This window comes from Osmerus eperlanus, chromosome 16 (genome assembly GCF_963692335.1).
Source record: "Osmerus eperlanus chromosome 16, fOsmEpe2.1, whole genome shotgun sequence".
NCBI lineage: Eukaryota > Metazoa > Chordata > Actinopteri > Osmeriformes > Osmeridae > Osmerus > Osmerus eperlanus.
This window is the reverse complement of record NC_085033.1, coordinates 693658-710646: the sequence shown is the minus strand read 5'-3', so window position 1 is coordinate 710646 and position 16989 is coordinate 693658. Positions and strand designations below refer to the sequence as shown.

Genomic DNA, 16989 nt, shown 5'->3' with positions numbered 1-16989 from the left:
GAAGGAATTAAGTTCACTAGCCTACTACTAGACAAAAAAAACGTTAAAGTTAGCAGGTGCATAAGATTACGCTACCGACAAAATGTACCTGTCAGGGTCTTTGGGAAAGCGATGAAAGGCATAAATACTGTCACATTGGTAGTTGTTGCAGTTGATTGCCGAACACTGCGTTCTTTGAGTCCACTTGGACTTCGTTGTCATATTGTCTCTTTCTGTGTAACTGTTATAACTAGCTAGTATGTAACTTTGTTACTATTAGTCCAGGCAAAGTAGCGTTTTACAACAGACTAATAAAAAAAATAAAAAATTGCAGCTTAGATCATTTCTATGAGGTGTCCAGAACAACATACTAAAAGTCCTAAGAAATCGTAGTTGAGGAAATATGTTAAATTCTCATCAATCCGAGATGTGTGGCAATAAGGCCAGGCAACATTACACCCCAATGGGGCTATTTCTTTCCTTTACTCCTATCAAAATGAAACTTTACACAATGAAACTACCCATGACAAGTACAAAATTTTGTATTACAAGTTTCTTTAAAAATGAATGTTAATATGCAAATGAGCTATACACTAATCGAATATGCACAAAATACACCCAAATAGGCTTAATTTTTTCCTTTACTCCTACCACAATAAAACTTAACATAGTAAAAGTATAAATGAAAAGTGACTTTTTATTACAAGTTTCTTTTGAAAGTAATTTGAATATGCACGAGCTCCACACTTATTGAATATGCTCTAATTTGAATAGGCAGAAACACCATTCATATGACAAATACATCGGCCCAATCTTCATCCAATCATCCTTCTGCTAATGACCTGATGGTCATTATTGGCATAAATCTCCCATCCAAAACATGCCACCCCCAGTCTTTTGGTCCATACGTTCACTTCCCCTTTCCACTCCATCATTTGGCAAAAGACGCAAAGACTATGGAACTTTGCAGCTGTTGACGTTGGAGGGATAGTTACATTTATGCATTTAGCAGATGCTTTTATCCAAAGCGACTTCCAAGAGAGAGCTTTACAAAAGTGTATAGGTCACTGATCATAACAACGAGATAGCTCCAAACATTGCGGGTAGCCAAAACATGAAGCATACATTGTGAAAAACCAAATAAGTCCCAAAGGGAAGTACCATAAGAGCATGTTTAGACAAGTTACAATTAAACAACATGAACTTCAGAAGTGCAAGTGTGTACCTGTAGAAAAAGCAAGCAACAATAATATAATTCACAGCGAGTACAATAACTTTAAGTCAGTTACAACTAACCAACAAGAGCAACAAGTCTCTCAATAAGAGTCATTGTGATCCTGGAGGAAACTAACATCAGGTCCAGCCAATCATTCCTAAGTACCGGAACAAGTGCGTCTTGAGCCTTTTCTTGAAGGTGGAGAGACAGTCAGTGTCTCTGATGGAGGTGGGGAATTGATTCCACCATTGGGGGGCCAGACAGGAGAAGAGCTTGTGTTGGGACCGGGCGCTTTTGAGCGGTGGGACCACCAGACGGTTGTCAGAAGAAGACCGTAGTTGGCGGGTGGGGGTGTAAGGCTGGAGGAGAGACTTGATGTAGTCGGGTGCAGTCCCATTTACCGCTCGGAAAATAAACTGAGTCTCCACTATATTACGCTGCAACTCAAAATGCTTCTGACCTTAGATCACAATACTTTCTTTTAGAAATTTACAATTTTTATTGCTGCATACATAGCCTAACTCTTACATACATATACAGTACATTTGCCTCAACCCTTACTGCAGTTCTGGGCTTGTGCTATTGTTGTTCAGTTTCTGTGCAGGCATTTACAGGGGGGACAACCTGGATATTGAGCTCTGAGTAATGAGCTGTCTGAAAGAGCAGTGCAGCAGTGTCATTACACACTGCTGTGCCAGCTTTGCACGAACACTGACTGGAGGTCATGACGACAGGTTCTGAATCACGTAGCACTATCTGTGTAAAATACACAAAGAGACAATTAGACAAACATTGATACTGATGTATCCTTTGAATTGTTTTTGAAGTGAATTTTGCTACTATTCAGATACCGCTGAATTAAGAATTGGCCTAGTAAAGTTGCTGGGGTAAGTTTGTTGACAAGGGGTTTTCTACAAGTCTATTACAATACGAGGTGAGGTATACCATACCAAATATGTTGCAATAGAAATATTTACTGTCAATCAACTTTGCCCCAATTACCTTACTTCTCCACTAACAGGTAGACTATAGCCATTCATCAAGTGTCTCAGAAGAATGTTTACATAGTCGAGAACATGTTCATGGTCAAATGAAAGCAGTTTTAATGTAAATATTTTCGTTCCGAGAGGCTTGATGAACGCATGCTATGCTGCAGTCATTGAACTGGAACAGACTGCAAAATTGAACAGAATACCCAAACCCATCCCTAAACATTAGCCTACTCTCAAGCTGTGTGGTTTTTCATTCTTCTGCATGGACCTGTGACAAGCTGCTCTGACACTGATAGTACCGGTCAACCTGTCTTTGTTTGAAACTGGTCAAATCAAATTTATTTGTATAGCCCTTTTTACACGCAAGCATGTCACAGAGGGCTTCACATATGCCCATAGAACTGCCCCTCAACCAACCTAAACCCTCAAGGAAGACAAGGAAAAACTCCCAAAAAACTCTCAACAGGAGAAAAAAAAAAAGGAAGAAACCTTGGGAGGAGCAATTCAGAGAGGGATCCCCTCCTCCAGAGACGGTTGGTGGGAGAGAGGAGCAGAACACAGGCTAAACATAGTCATACAGTGTTGATGGGTTTTTAAAACACCAAAATCCATTATTCAACTTTATAGATGTAGGACAGGACCGGGAGACTCGCGACCAGGTCCAGCGTTGGCTGACCGACGACCAGGCAGGTGCTGACAACTCAAACCCCCTGAAACTGGTGGACAAGAAGATACAGCATTCATCCATTCAGTACTTTTATCATTATTCTAACAATATTTTAGATATCTGAAACACCTGCCAGAACAGCAGTCTACATTAGACCTACAGTCTGATGGATTACATAACAGTTGACCAGCATAAACACACAGGACATCGTAGTAATTATACTGTTGGTACTATAACCCCATCGCTAAAATGTTTTTAAACAATGTTTTTAAAAGTCTTCGTTTGACCGTTTTAATCGTCTGCGAGCAAAAATAGAAGACTAAACTACTGATAGCATACAAGTCTAAACTAACTACTGATAGTTAGCTAACACTATCGCTATATCCGATGCCATTAGCAAAAGCTACACATATTACATACCTTCATAATTATGAATAAATGAGGAGGCGTAAAACTTAAATACCTTGTCTAACAGAGTACTCGGGGCTCTGGACGTCCGTTTGGCAATACGGTGTACATCGGAAATTGTAATTAAGGGTAACGTTAGCTCCTGTAAACACCGAAGGTGGCCATTACTACGCTGTGTTTACATCAGTAGCGGACGGCCGGAAGTAGTTACATCTGTTTTGTAGAACCCGGAAGAATGTTGCGCATAACCCCTATTGATGCAACAAACTATCACTCAAATTAGAGCCAATGCCTATGTGAATACCGTCCCGTATGTGGTACGTACCAGTACTGGGGTTTTAACAGTTTAAGACGTCTGTAATTAGCCAAGTGGTCTATACACCCTTGGCTACTAACCTGAACTTCAATGCCACATCCTTAACTTGATGTCAATCTGTTCAGGAAAATGTCCTCTACAGGACTGTAAAACCGCTAACACTTTCCAGTTGGCACTTCTGAGATATTTGAGTTTATGCCCGATGAGTGCCCGCACCCATTCACTGCAATGAAAAGCTTAATGGAACTCCGACTCGGAATTTGAGCTTCAGTGACGCTTGACAAAAAATGACAACATTTGGCGTGTCGGACGTTTTAGAATTGTTTATGTGATGTGTTCCCATCGTATTTAAGATTACGTATTTTACAAACAAGAGGTTTGCTAATGTAACTGTATACATATGTCACTCGTAACGGCTAATCAGCTAACATGTTAAAGTAGGCTACATCCAAAGTCACTGTCGTAAAACTAGCCTTTTTTCACAAACTGCTGATTAACGGAAGTAGCTTCGAGGTCAAATTAAAAACCTTTAAAAACGTCTAAATTGAGCAAATATTGTTGATATTATTGTGCACACGTATTTCAGTATAGTTAATATGTAATTGAATTCCATAATTTCCCCTGTAATAACTAATAAAACTGTACATGTATCATAGTATGATACATGTACAGCTAGCTAGAGTAAAAGTGTTGCTTACGTAGACCTACAGTCTAGCTCCAACTGCATTTAGAATCTAACAAGCTTACGATAAACTTTAACTAAAGCTGGCTATATAAAATACTACTAATAACAATTGATGTGGTGGTCGAAATATGAAAAAATGCAGGATGTTCGTGAATTTACCAGCTAACTTGTTTCTGACCACTTAATTTGCAATTCATTGTTGCTAGCTCTACTAACTAGGCTAATAAGAGCTATATATAGAATACTTACTTTGTATGCCGACAAACACCAGTAATTAGAACTAATTTGACAGACTATAAGCCAACTGACTTCTGGTTATGATACACGTGCTCTCTAGCTAGCTTCAGTAAAAGTGTTGCTTATGTTAGATACTAGCTAGACTTACAGTCTAGCTCTAACTGCGTTTCGAATCAAACAAGCTATAATCTTACGATAAACTATCTAAAGCTAGCTATATGAAATACTACTAATAACAATTGATATGTGGTGGTAAAAATATGAAAAAATGAAGGATTTTCATCAATTTACCAGCTAACTTGCTTCGGAGACACTGAAAATGAATGGGGTTGAACGGTGGAAAGTGCAATGTTTGGAACTACAGGTCGCATGTGACACGCTTTACTTCCGTATTCCTCGATAACAATGGGAGTCTATGGAAGTGTCGCAACTCTCTTTTTCTATGGCTCTGGGTTCTCCGTAGGCTGTGGGTGCTGAAAACAATTCACCGCCAGAAGAGTAGGTGGCGCAACGGTTTTTTGTAAGTCGTCGTGGAGTGTGTATTTACCTAGGTTATCGAGAAGTCGGAGCAAATGTACAAATTAGCCGTTTCATCAATAAAATACGCACATTTCAGCAACTACACTGCCCATTTCTCGTCACATTTTAATTCAGATGCTGATTTACATGTACTGTTTAGCTGAAATATGAATTGTAAAAACTTACAGCAATGGCGGTCAAAGGATTCTGTTCGTCCGGTTTATCACGGCAACCCCGCCCCTGACGCAAGCGGTTCTTAATACTGACCAATCACAGCCAAGGGGGTGTAGATCCGTAGCTCTGCGAAATTACGACGGATAGTTAGAAAATTCAGGAGGTGCACGTCGAGCTCTCCGGGGCTCTCCGAGGGCTGACGGAGAACTCGTAGAGGGCGTTCCACGGAGACGAGGGCGTTCCCATGTGTCCGTTTTTCGAAAAACGCAGAAGCATATATCGGCCTTTAGCAATCATAGCTGCACCATCACCGTGGCAACCACACAGACACGTCACTCAGTCTCTTACACAGGTGATTGGTATTAGCTGATTAGTGGAATCACAAGACAGAGCTCATTCAGTCAACTCGTCTCATTAAAAGACTCACAGTGCGTGTCCACTGCAGCGACGCGAATCGCTTGCCATCGCTCGCCTTCCCACAGTTCACCACGCTCGGGGGCGTTTCAAACAGATTCATGTAAAATGTAGTTCTCTAAAGTCACTGTTGTAGTTGTCATGGCCAAGTGTGCAGACTTGGGTTTACGTTTTCGCAACATCTATCAAAATACAACTTGTATACAAAATACAAAACTGTTTAATAGACATAAATGTTGAAATGTGTAAAAAACGTTTTATTATATTACTCAAAGTCTGCTAATCTGTCGATACGATAGGGAGTTCCAGCCGGGCTAGCTAGCTACTGTAGTTACCACAGAACGAAGTTACGTAATGTGACTAGACTGAATTTTAAAGTACAAGCACCAACAACTTCGGCAACCTTGCGCCATGCATCGTTTTTTTTGTATTAACATCTCTGTACGAATACAGCTATGTATCGTACAGGACTGGGTAATAAGAAGCCACACAAACGATTAGTTTCTCCTCCACCTTGAAACCTAGAAAGCTAGAAATGTTTACCATGGTTGCTACGTTACAAGAAACAAGAAAACACTCCGATTGGCCATCGCTAGCGAAAATCGCTCCTCATTTACATAAAGTTGAGAAAATCTCAACTCGGTCGCGTCGCTACCCACAATGCACCACGCAAGCGATTCGCCTGGCTCCATTGAAAATGAATGGAAACATGTTGTCGCTCGCATCGCGTCGCTGCAGTGGACACGCACTGTCAGCGACGCGAATCGCTTGCCATCGCTCGCCTTCCCACAGTTCACCACGCGCGGGGGCGTATCAAACAGATTAATGTAGAATTGTAGTTCTCTAAAGTCACTGTTGTAGTTGTCATGGCCAAGTGTGCAGACTTGGGTTTACGTACTCGCAACATCGATCAAAATACAACTTGTATACAAAATACAAAACTGTTTAATAGACATACACGTTGACATGTGTAAAAACGTTTTATTATAGTACTCAAAGTCTCTGCTAATCTGTCGATACGACCAGGGAGTTCCAGCCGGGCTTATAGTAGTAGCCCGGCTGGAACTCCCTGGAACGTAACTTTGTTCGAGAGTACAAAGTACAAAAAACCACCAGGAGCACCGACAACGTCGGCAAACCTGCGCCTGGCCTCATTCTTTTTATTAATGTCTTTGTACAAATACAGAGACGTATCGTACAGGACTGGATATGCAGCCACACAGGTGATTAGTTTCTCCTCCATCTTAAAAACTGAAAGCTAGAAATGTTTACCATGGTTGCTACGTTACGAGAAACAAGAAAACACTGCCATTGGCCATCGCTAGTGAAAATCGCTCCTCATTTGCATAAAGTTGAGAAAATCTCAACTCGATCGCGTCGCTACCCACAATGCACCACGCAAGCGATTCGCCTGGCTCCATTGAAAATGAATGGAAAACATGTTGTCGCTCGCATCACGTCGCTGCAGTGTAAACGCACCGTAAACACACCGTAAAGCCCAATTTATACTTATGTCGCCGACACTTTTGAAATGGTCGCCGACGAAAAAAAAAAGTGTCGCTCAGGCTGCTGCATTTATACTTCGGCAAACAGTCGCCTGTGCTCAAGGTTCGCGTGACGTAAACAGAATCGTTTTACCGTTACATTCATAGCTATGGTTACATTGTTTATGCTTTGTAGCCTAGGTGATCGATCGAGAAAATGGCTGTAGCTAATTTTGAGAGGCATTATAAAGGTGTGGATATGTTCTAACTTGCTCCGCCAATCTCTCCTTTATTCCTTCCATCTTAAACAGCTGTTGAGTGTTCACTGAAAATTCAAAACAATGAAATCAACGACGCGTGCCGTCTATCTAGCCAATCATACTTGTGCGACACTGTGACGACATCAGCGCCAGTAGAAATTTCTCCTGGTAGGCGACACTTTCAAGCGACGGTTAAAAGTGTCGACCGTGACGCCATTTCTGTCGGCGACCTTTTCAAAAGTGTCTGCGACCTAAGTATAAATTGGGCTTAAGAGCACTATAATTTCAGATAGATGATGCAGTTCAGGTTCCACACTGCCTCTTTTGTGTGACTCACACATTTTTAAAATTAATTTCAGTTTGCGGTTATATTTTCTCATTTCTGTATTTTCAGCAATTAAAAAAAAATTCAGCTTTCAGCATTCCAACGTATTTTCTACAGGAAATGCACTTTCTAGTTTTATTTACGTTCCGTTGCACGGTTTAAATTGAAATTAAGTTATAGTGGCGACTAACGTCACGAAAACTCGCGTGACTACCTCTAGCAGAACAGTTTAGCAGCTTGTTAACTTCTGGGAGATAGCTAGGCTAACTATAGCTTTACTGCAAGGCAGCTGCAGAAACGCCACAAGCAAAGAGGCCAGGGTGATAACTATTTATTCATTTTACTTTGTGATATGAAACACAATTGTGAAGTGTGATGTACAATATAAACTGATATTATTAAGGAAGTACATCTACTTTCGGAAACAGTAGTCTACTATTTCCCTGAAGCATAGCATCATTACATTAGCCTCTGTTGCCCGGGCAACACATACTACAGCGGTCTATGATGCATTTGTTTTCAATCGTTAAAATAAACATTCCTCACAAATACATTTTCGTTGTAGGATTTATTATGACATTAGATTACAAGTAAACGATTTGTTGGTGAAATTATCATTAGGTGTGGTTTCAAACCAGTGTTAGCTCACTGCAACACTGTAGCTAGCCTACGCGAGACACACTGTAGTAGCTAATAAACATCTCCACAGCTGTTTAAGAAATCAAGCGGCGACAGAACATGTTCGGGACTCCCCTTAGTATTTAAATCAAACGTTTTTCAATAGGTGAAACTATCTTACTAACCTGAACTTCATTGCCACAGCCTAAACTTTGTCAATCTGTCATGAAAATAATAAATTTCAGCCTAAACGGTACAACGGAACGTTCAATCGAATTCAACCAACGCAATCGCTACCAAGACGAACACAGCAGTACTGTACAGTAGTCTAGTACTGTAGCTCTACCGTAGTAGTACAATTTACCGGGGCAGCTTCTCCACACAGGGCTACATCGAATTGTGCGTTGTTACTGACAATGATCGCTACCAGTGAGCTTTTTATGAATGAGCGATTTTCCACTAAATAAATGTCCGGCTTATTTACGTTTTTGGGGGCATATCAGTATCGGAGGGGGCGGGGGCGCCGTAAACCCCGGGCCCCGCATCCGAGGGGGCCCCGCGATCTATGATTTATTTTGATTTTTTCATAATTTCTCTTTGGCAACAAAACGTTGATTGTATCCATGGTAGACACTTTTACTTTCACTTTCATTTTGGGGGGCTTATATGACCTATATGTCTTATATATATGACTTAGGGCATATAGTGTATTTGGTAAATGGACAGATCATTAAACCCATGTTATGCATGGATTTGTGTAGGCCTACTGTGTGTGAAAGATTCTAATGAATGCTGAATGCGAGGCTAGTGGCCTAGGCCTACATTTTGTTCGCACATTAGGGGCTATGATGACTGAACACATTTATTATATTGGCTAATATGTGCTGTTCACAATAGAGGTTGCCATTGGTTACTTTTTATTGTTATATTTTATTGCACTGCAAAATATTAATAACAGGGGGGCCCCCAATCAGTTTCCGCCCCCCCTGAGACACAACCCTTGCTCCGCCCCTGGGGCATATTTTCAGTTAGCAGATGGTACTGTTTGAATTGCGATTCCATAATACTGCCGTAACGTCGTTGTTAGAATAATCTTCAAAGGGGGTTCTTTATTATGGATTTTATTATCCCCGCGGAGAGAATCAGGTCATTTTTCAGAATAAAACGTCTTTCAGACTCTGATAATCAATTAGAAGGAAATAATGTTATTAATTCTTTTTTGTGCGGCCCGGTACGAAATGACCCACGGACCGGTATCGGTCCGCGGACCGGTGGGCACCGGTTGGGGAACGCTGCTCTAAAGACCCGGCAATTCAAATCAATTTCCTGGCACATTTGCAATGTAATGCAATGCAGATGTGCACACCGCCCCCTAACGAACAAGATGGGTAGCTCGGTCAGCAGGGAGCTGAAGAAGAGCGGCTACTGACGTCACTCTGCTGCGCCGTTCAGAATGCTTTTTCGTTCATTTTGCATTTCTGGAAATGCATTTGAATTTGAATTGTGGTCACGATTTTGCAGCCACGTTCTTGAAAATGAAAATGCATTTCTGGAAATGCATTTGAATTGTGGTCACGATTTTGCAGCCACGTTCTTAAAATGAAAATGCATTTCTGGAAATGCATTTTAATTTTCAAATTTTACATTTCAAATAGAATTTTGGTATCTATTTGCTGGGGCATGTTTTGAAAATGAAATCTCAAATGTCTATTTCTTTTTCATTTTAATTAAGTGAAAGATTGAGCACTCTTGAAAAAGAAAATTAAAATGCAAATAGGATGATTGATTACTAATTTCATTTATGAGTCAAATAATGCAGCCACATTCTTAAAATGCAAATGCATTTCTGGAAATGCATTTTCATTTGAATTTTGGTAACAATTTGCTTCCATAATTTTGCAGCCACGTTCTTAAAATGAAAATGCATTTCTGGAAATGCATTTTCATTTTCAAATTTTAAATTTCAAATTGAATTTTGGTATCTATTTGCTGGGGCATGTTTTGAAAATTAAATCTCAAATGTCTATTTCTTTTTCATTTTAATTAAGTGAAAGATTGAGCACTCTTGAAGAAGAAAATTAAAATGCAAATAGGATGATTTATTACAAATTTCATTTATGAGTCAAATAATGCAGCCACATTCTTAAAATGCAAATGCATTTCTGGAAATGCATTTGCATTTGAATTTTGGTAACGATTTGCTTCCATACTTTATTAATGAATGAATGCAATATGAGTAGGCTAAATGCCTGAAAATATCACGAGAAGGGAAAAACTTAAAAGGACGTTTAAATCATAGAGATTAGGTCAATTTTTACACCGGTCTGTCAAATGTATTCGTTTTGATTGAACTATGAGGCTGCTGATTCCCTCTTGCAGGGGAAATGAGAAGACAACTATTTCATTCTACACTTCACTCTTATTATTTTGAGTTGTAAATGAGCAGCAAAAAAAACATTATTTTAAATCTATGTAATCTTTATAAATAATAAGTATGCATTTTTATATAAAATATACTGAAATATCAGTTGTAAAAATGTCATTAAAAACGGACCCCTCTGAAACCGACACAAGCAAGCACACCCTACAATTTCCCCAGAAATTGTACCCTCTCTAGTCTAAAGATGCTGTCACTGCCCTTTACTGAAGATACAATTCATGACTAACAATATTAACATACTTTCAGGAGCATCTAGAAAACCCCTCTTTTCTAATTTCGTAAGCAAATGACTGGTCTTCTACACTCTGGACATTTTCTTGTCATGTTCTTGGACATTATCCCATGGAAACCAAAAATAAAATGCAACTTCTATTGTGAGTTCTCTGTTAAACTTATGTGTCCTTGTTCATCCCTCTACACATACCAGCTAATTTAGTTTGCATGGTCACAAGGTCCACAATGACAGTGTTGTTGGCCAATGTCTTAGCAATGATGAACAGGTGACTTTCAGACAGGAGATAGTGTTGTCTTTTCTCTTACCCCTGAATGACTTTGCTTGACCTGCTGTCATTAGTTAACTAGTCTGAAGCTTGCTGAATATTCTGAATGTTTAAAATGTCATCCTTATTTTAAAGTAAAGTGAAAAGGTCGAGTGGTACTTAATGTCAGTAATAATATTTGATTTAATATTTGATTACTATTTTTATGGTTAAACTTGCATGGCAATGACTTTTTTTGTGGAATATATTACACCATACCTATACCACTGGTTTCATTCACAAAGAAGGCCCATTTCTTTTTGGTATCGTATGTTCAACAACAGCCGTCTAGTACTGAAACTAGTCTTATATGTGTTAATGAGTTCAAAGCTTTCAATTGTCTGTGAAAAGCAAGTATACCAAATACTCAGCAACTCTACTCTCACAAGACTGATTTTAAAGTAGAAGATACTTGCATTTAGCATTTGTCTTTAATCTATTTTCCCCGCTATTCTTCCCCATCCACCTCCCGTAAGCATCCATCATGCAAAAATCTATATCATGATAACAAAACACTACAATAGAATCATGTCTCTAATGTCCTCCTCCACCAGTTGAGTTATGACTCGATTCACAAAAGTGAATGGCAAGTTTACTAGTTTTACCAGTGAGTTAAGGGGAAGTCCTAAACATGTGTGTACAGTGACACGTTGACTCTCCCTTGCCATTTGTAACTTTTTTAGGTTAACTTTCTGTATGCCAAGATTCTTCTAATTCCGGGCAGTCTTCCATTCCAAAGCTATGGAGTGAGGATGTGCCAATTTCAAGGCACGGTAATCAGGGCCATTGGAACAGGTAGAACCTGAGCAACTGGAAGTCTGCTTGGCCTGTCATGCTGTGTCACAGCAAAGGGAGGGGAATGGAACCACCTTGTTCCTAGACTCCATGCCTGTTACCTGGCAATCTTATTGCCCTGAGGAGAGGGCAGGGCAACATGACACAAAGATGTTACATTTATGAATCTCCTTGTCTTCCATCTGTCATCAAAATTTACCCTTAGTCTTACTTTCCTCGAGGTTAGCAAGGGTGATAAGGGTTTTGTGACAGGGATCCGTGTGTCTGACAGTGGTATTTACAGGGAACAGGCCACAGATGGAAAAATGACAATTGCATTCATGATAATGATCATTTTTCATGTTATTATTTATGAGGGTTAGTCAAAACCTGTATTCAAACTCATAATAAGAGTTATCAAATGATAATGCTCTAATTTTGTTATGAAGCTCATAGTATCGATTCCTCTATACATTGCTACTCACAAATGTGTTTTTCTCATGCATGCGTGCTATGTAATGGCTTGCATTGCTTAACAAAGAGGTCTTTCACTTCTGAGAGTTTGCTACTGGTTTCTCACCACCTACTACCACTAATAATCAGAACCCAACCCAACCAGGCAACGAATGACCAAACCCACTCTATTCAATGAGCCAATCATAGAGAAGCAATGTGAGGAGAGGAGGGTGGGGCTTCATGGTGAAACAAGGTGTGGTTCTTAGTGGGCGTTGTCACATAGTAGTGTGCTTGGCCTTCAGTTTAAATCTAGACAGAATGTTTTCTATTCCCAGTTAATTATAGCTGTCCTCGTACATGTACACATCTATTTCTCTTACTTGGTTGAGTCTGGCCCTCTGTGGATCCTTCTAGTCTTAATTCCAGACAACAACTGTGGATTTCAGTGGAAAACAAAGGGAACAAACAAAACACTTTCAGTCAGTCACAGTGGTTTTCTTCATCTGTTGTGTTTTACTGAGACTGACCTGGTTGCTGCCTCAGGTGAGCGCAAGGTATCTCTGTGCCGGCTGTTTGGCTGTAGCCCTTCAGGCAAGGAGACAGTGGTGAGGTGAGTTTTCTGTTAACACAACAGCATGTTGAAATCCAAGGGATACAACATGTTTGAACCTCCATGACAAGTTATTATTTATTTTCAATTGAAATTAAATGTCAGACCTTTGTACTCATGTATGTACTCATATATTTGTCACGTGTGATGGTGTGTTGGGCTTTCAGAGAAAGGGCAGTCACAGGCATTCTTTATCTTGATAGATTTTCAAAATAATTTTCTTGCTTCCAACCATCAATTCCTATCTAGTGAGCTCAGATGATGACTCTGCCGGCTGCCCAAATGGGCTCACCCTCTGACTCACCTATTTGACAGGCTCTGTTAGTCATTTAGAAAGTCATTGTTTGAGTAGCACAGGACACCCCAAATGCTGTTTCACTAGTTTTCAGAACAAGCAGTGAGGACTTGGTTCTTCAGATTATGTGAATTTCTATAGGACTGTCTATTCAGGTAGAACTGAAACTAAAGTTGTTACCTATGATTACCTCCACAAAGCATATAGACTTTTTGTGGGATCAAGGGGGTAGGTTTAATTTGAACATTTAGTTGGAATATTTTTCTTCACTCAATATGTTAACACTAACCCTGTTCTGTTGCTAATTACTGGTGGGGGTGTTTCAATGGTCTCTTGACATGGGTAGTACAAACATATACCTACTGTCCACCCCTAAACCTATGCCTATGTGTGGGATATTGGTGCTGATATTGGTGTTGCCTGGGGTCAATGAGAAATTACAAGCATTAACAGATAGCCTGCCCTAGAAAATAAATTCAACTAAACTCTGAGAGTTGAAAATAGAACCCCCTCATAAGTATCATCTTGCATTTAGATCCAAGTATCTGCATCTTTTTGATTCATTGTTGTGTGTGTGTACATTTCAGGCCTTTTTTCTATAAGATATACAATTTTAACATTCAACATGTTACAAGAGGTGTTTTCCAATATTCTGAAGTTTCATGACTATCTGCTGAAGAGAACTGGTGAGTGCTTACTCCAGTATTGAACTTTAACAACTGTTACAGTTACTGATTCCCAGTGCCCTCAGAGCTGCGGTTTATGAAAAATGTGTCTATCTCTAAGTCTGTAGACCCACAGTATTGGTGACGTGTATTTTTTTTGTGCCCAGATGCCAGAGTAAGGGACTACCTACTGATGCAAAACCCCATCCAGATGACAGTCATACTTCTGGGCTACATCTTGTTCTCTGTGTATGCTGGGCCTCGCCTCATGGCTAACCGCAAGCCCTTCCATCTCAAATCAGCCATGATTGGCTATAACTTCTCCATGGTGGCCCTGAACGCCTACATAGTCTATGAGGTGAGCTCATTTCATTTATTGAAATATAACAAAAGCAATGTAAATACTGGTAGAATATGGAGCTTGTGGCTGCAATCTAATTTCTCAAAAAAACTCATAGGCAGGCATTTACTCTGTGTTTATGGATTAGAGAAATTACAGTTTTTTTGTGCTGCTTGCTGTGCTCTTTAGTTCCTGATGTCTGGCTGGGGAACCACGTATACATGGAGATGTGACCCGTGTGATCTATCCAGCAGCCCACAGGCTCTCAGGGTAAGGTGACAAATGAAAGGCTGGATGAAAGATCCCTAAAGGGAAATGGCTCTGTGTGTTTGCACACACAGAGCCAATAAGAATATAAAAACACATTGTAATCATAAAATGTGGATGGATTCAACACAACTTCTGCTCTATCCTAAACATGGTTCATGTTATTTACTGAATACATTCATTCAGTTTATGGACAGTTGATTTAACAAGGGTTTAAAACAACCTTTGTTGTGTGACTTTGTGTCTAACTGAAGATATTCTATTGTTTCATTGTTATGACTGGGTTTTTGTAATGGCTCATAAATTATTGTGATTCCAGAACTAAGTTTTTTCCCCTCGTTCTTTTGTCAGATGGTTCGAGTTTCGTGGTTGTTTTATTTTTCAAAGTTTATTGAGCTCCTTGACACAGTAAGTTTCTTTCTCCAAGCACCTCGGGGAGCATCACGGGGAGTCAGATGGCTGAGTGGTTAGGGAATCGGGCTAGTAATCAGAAGGTTGCTAGTTCGATTCCCGGCTATGCCAACCAAAATGACATTGTGTCCTTGGGCAAGGCACTTCACCCTACTTGCCTCGGGGAGAATGTCCCTGTACTTACTGTAAGTCGCTCTGGATAAGAGCGTCTACTAAATGACTAAATGTAAATGTAAGCACCTGATTATTCGCATTAATAATGAAGTTATTTGATATTTTACATGTTGTATAAAAGTAACTTGAGTGGTCAACTGTCTTTCAGGTATTCTTTGTTCTGAGAAAGAAACGCAGCCAGATTACATTTCTACATATCTTCCATCACTCCTTCATGCCTTGGACCTGGTGGTGGGGTGTGACACTCACTCCTGGTAGGCCAAACTCTTTACAGTTCTGTCCAGGGAAAAACTAAACCAATGTATTCACTTAATAAACAGTTCTTACTTAGTGTTGCCTACATGTTAACTTAAGCTTAGTGAATTTGAATTAATACATTGTTTCTGGTGATCATCAGTATCTATAAAATCTGTCTTTTTTGCCTTGTCTGCAGCAGCGGGAATGGGTTCCTTCCATGCCCTGGTGAATGCCATGGTCCATGTCATCATGTACTTCTACTACGGTCTGTCTGCTGCAGGACCACGTTTCCAGAAGTATCTTTGGTGGAAGAAATACATGACTGCTATCCAGCTGGTAAGTCCAGTTACCTATTAGTTATACTATTAATGAAGTAGTTAATGAACTAAACAGCCTCACTAACACTTTCAAACCATTCATCGTTCACCATTCACCATTACCCTGCTATTTCTTTCCTTCTTAGACCCAGTTTGTACTTGTTTCGCTCCACATCACCCAGTACTACTTCATGGAGAAGTGTGACTACCAAGTACCTCTCTTCATCCATCTCATCTGGATCTATGGCACATTCTTCTTTATCCTGTTCTCCAACTTCTGGGTGCAAGCATATGTGAGGGGCAAACGGCTGCCTATAACGGCAGAAGGCGAAGCCAAGCAGAACGGCTTCACCAACGGTGGTGTCATGCACATTCCCAATGGCAAGCAGGAGGAGAACAGGACCACGCACCACACAAATGGCAACGTCCTGATAAGCAAAGTAAAAGAAGTCTAGCTATGTCCACTGATGGTGGAGAACAAAAAGGACATTATGAAGGAGCCTCCATGAAGCAAGAATCTAAAATGCTCTATATATATATATTTTTTTTTTTTCTAATGCAGTTTTTGTATACATATGGCGTAATGGAAATGGAAGTTGGTCTTTACTTGACACATTATTTGGGGTGATTTGGGAGTGAACCTGTAAAGACACTGCATGAAGTAGTGACAGTAATGAAGCCCAAACAAATTTGAAATGGCCAACAGCTGTTCATCCATTGACACTTCTGGTTTGGTGTGGCTATTCACACATCAAATTTCTACATAATGGACAGCGGCACCCTTGAAAATGCAGTTCACTGTTTTGTTTTTTTGAACCAATGTTTTCTACTGTTTTATTTAACTTGAAATAAAGCCTGTTTTACCAGAAGACTTATTTACAACAAGCCTCAAACCAATACATCCTTAAAGGATAACCTAGGTAAAAGCCAAACTAATGTAAAAGTTACCATTAACCTACTGAGTAAGATGGATACAATCTCAAAAGTTCCACTCAAAGAAATTGATTAGACCCACAGTTGGGCAAAGTTTTTCTATGGTAATTCACTCATTTAGTGCAATTGAACTGCAACCATTTATTTTAAGATGCATGCAATGTTTTAAAATGTCACTATCAAAATTAACAGTCACCCATAGACCAGTCCAAATCGTGCGCTACTGAAAAATCAATG

General features: G+C 39.8%; 1 protein-coding gene across 2 annotated transcripts; it reads left to right on the top strand.

Annotated features, from left to right (window-relative positions):
* The first annotated feature begins 12790 nt into the window (after window positions 1-12790).
* Window positions 12791-16688, top strand: elovl1a (ELOVL fatty acid elongase 1a). 2 transcript variants are annotated; one of them, XM_062480808.1, is made up of 8 exons: window positions 12791-13046; window positions 13996-14094; window positions 14241-14431; window positions 14603-14683; window positions 15032-15088; window positions 15414-15519; window positions 15699-15838; window positions 15966-16688. In XM_062480808.1, the coding sequence occupies exons 2-8, from the start codon at window positions 14034-14036 to the stop codon at window positions 16272-16274; spliced, it is 945 nt and encodes a 314-aa protein (XP_062336792.1). In that variant the 5' UTR covers window positions 12791-13046; window positions 13996-14033; the 3' UTR covers window positions 16275-16688. The 2 variants fall into 2 exon arrangements, with proteins under 2 accessions (XP_062336792.1, XP_062336791.1); XM_062480807.1 differs by having other exon boundaries at window positions 12791-13113.
* Window positions 16689-16989: the final 301 nt, after the last annotated feature.

Excerpts from the sequence above, each read along its gene's own strand:
- elovl1a (XM_062480808.1), top strand. The coding sequence starts at position 14,034 with ATGTTACAAGAGGTGTTTTCCAATATTCTGAAGTTTCATGACTATCTG. Across the intron at positions 14,684-15,031 it reads GCAGCCCACAGGCTCTCAGG|ATGGTTCGAGTTTCGTGGTT; the intron begins GTAAGGTGACAA and ends TTCTTTTGTCAG. Across the intron at positions 15,520-15,698 it reads GGGTGTGACACTCACTCCTG|CAGCGGGAATGGGTTCCTTC; the intron begins GTAGGCCAAACT and ends CCTTGTCTGCAG.